The sequence below is a fragment of the Homalodisca vitripennis genome, chromosome 6 (assembly GCF_021130785.1).
Source record: "Homalodisca vitripennis isolate AUS2020 chromosome 6, UT_GWSS_2.1, whole genome shotgun sequence".
Lineage (NCBI taxonomy): Eukaryota > Metazoa > Arthropoda > Insecta > Hemiptera > Cicadellidae > Homalodisca > Homalodisca vitripennis.
The window spans coordinates 68952820-68954487 of NC_060212.1; the positions used below are offsets into that span (position 1 = coordinate 68952820).

The 1668-nt window shown below is 35.1% G+C and overlaps 1 protein-coding gene across 1 annotated transcript; it reads left to right on the forward strand.

The window, feature by feature from the left end:
• Nucleotides 1-838: 838 nt before the first annotated feature.
• LOC124365419 (craniofacial development protein 2-like) lies at nucleotides 839-1216 on the forward strand. Its single transcript, XM_046821399.1, has one exon. It carries the CDS (start codon nucleotides 839-841, stop codon nucleotides 1214-1216), a length of 378 nt encoding a protein of 125 aa, XP_046677355.1.
• Nucleotides 1217-1668: the final 452 nt, after the last annotated feature.

Consider the following 1668-nt stretch of genomic DNA (forward strand, 5'->3'; position numbering starts at 1 on the left):
AAATATATTGCCGGATAAAAGGCTATGAGTTTAGTTACAATTTTCGCAGAAAGGGGTGCACTGATATACACAGAGATTAAAGAAATTAAAACATTATTTTCACTTGTAAAATGTAAGATTGTGGATAAGACTCAGCTAGTTAAATCTTTTAATTTAAAGATATCTTATTACGTTACTGATGTGCAATGCTTGAAGTGTACCTAAATATATAAATAGTAACAAGTTGTACATTTTTAAATACTATCTCTATCTCTTTTTATAAATTTGGTGTATATTAGAATAAATACACAATAAATCACCATATATTAATTTCTACCAAGAGTTAAAGAATAATAAGAGTTAAAAACTATAATATAAGGTCTTAAAGTATAATATTGGCGAAACAAATTGCACCATATCATCCATTTTGTATTGTATAATCATATATCTAATACTAGTATTATACATGAAACATCCTATTCCTCTTTAAGAATAACATATTTTGTGACATAAGTTATTTAAAATGATATGGATTAATACATAATTTTGTTTATTAATTTGTTTTTGACGAAGTGAGGGTATTGTTTTTGAATGATAATATGATTTATAGTCCCTCAAAGTCCAACCCCTCGTACTCGTCGTGAGGGACGGGCAACGGCTCAAAGAGACGGCTAACGGGGCTCTGGTGAAGCTACGTCAGGTCTAGCAAGCCGGGAGTGGATAAAAACTTGCTTTCAAGAATAAGAACAGCCTCGGAAAGGATGGAAATTTACGGCAACGACCCGGCAATTGTTTAAGGTTAAGATTTGGTACAATAAATGTTGTGACGCTTAGGAACAAGTTAGAAGAGGTAGTAGAGATGATGAAGAGAAGAAGAATAAACATAATGGGAATCAGTGAAACAAAGTGGAAAGGTAGTGGAAGTAGAGAAGTGGGACAAGGATACTGGATTTGGTGGTCGGGAGGAGAAAATGGAAGAAGAAATGGAGTAGCTGTAGTCATGGACAAAAAGATGACAAGCAGAGTGATGGAAATGGATGTGGTAAGTGAGAGAATTATTAAGGCTACGGTCAGAGTGGAGGGGAAGATAATGGACATAATACAGGTATACGCACCACAAACAGGATGCACGGACGATGAGAAGAGAGAGTTTGAAGAGGATCTGGAAAGACATGTAAAAGAAGAGAGAACAATAATAATTGGGGATTTTAACACACAAGTGAGTAAGTTTAGGTAATGATATGAAGAGGTAATGGGATGTTATGGAGTAGGAACAAGGAATTTAGAAGGAGAAAATTTACTGGATTTTTGTCTAAGGAATGATATATAGTGATAGGGAACACCTGGAACAAGAAAAGGGAGAGCCACAAATACACAAGATACAGTTGGAATGGTGAACAGCCAAGTTTAATAGATTATATATTAGTGAGGAAATGCCTGCAGCCATACATGGCAGATGTAAAAGTTATACCCAGTGAAAGTATGGGAAGAGATCACAGGCTGGTGGTAGCTGATTTTCAAAGAATGAGGTTTGGAAAGGATACATGCAAAAGATTAACAAGAATCAAGACATGGAAGTTAAAAGATACGAACGTTAGAGAGGAGTTTGTAAATAACATTAGAGGAACAATACCCAAGGGGGAGGTCAAAACAGGAGAGGAGGAATGGACAAATTTCAAGAATGCTATA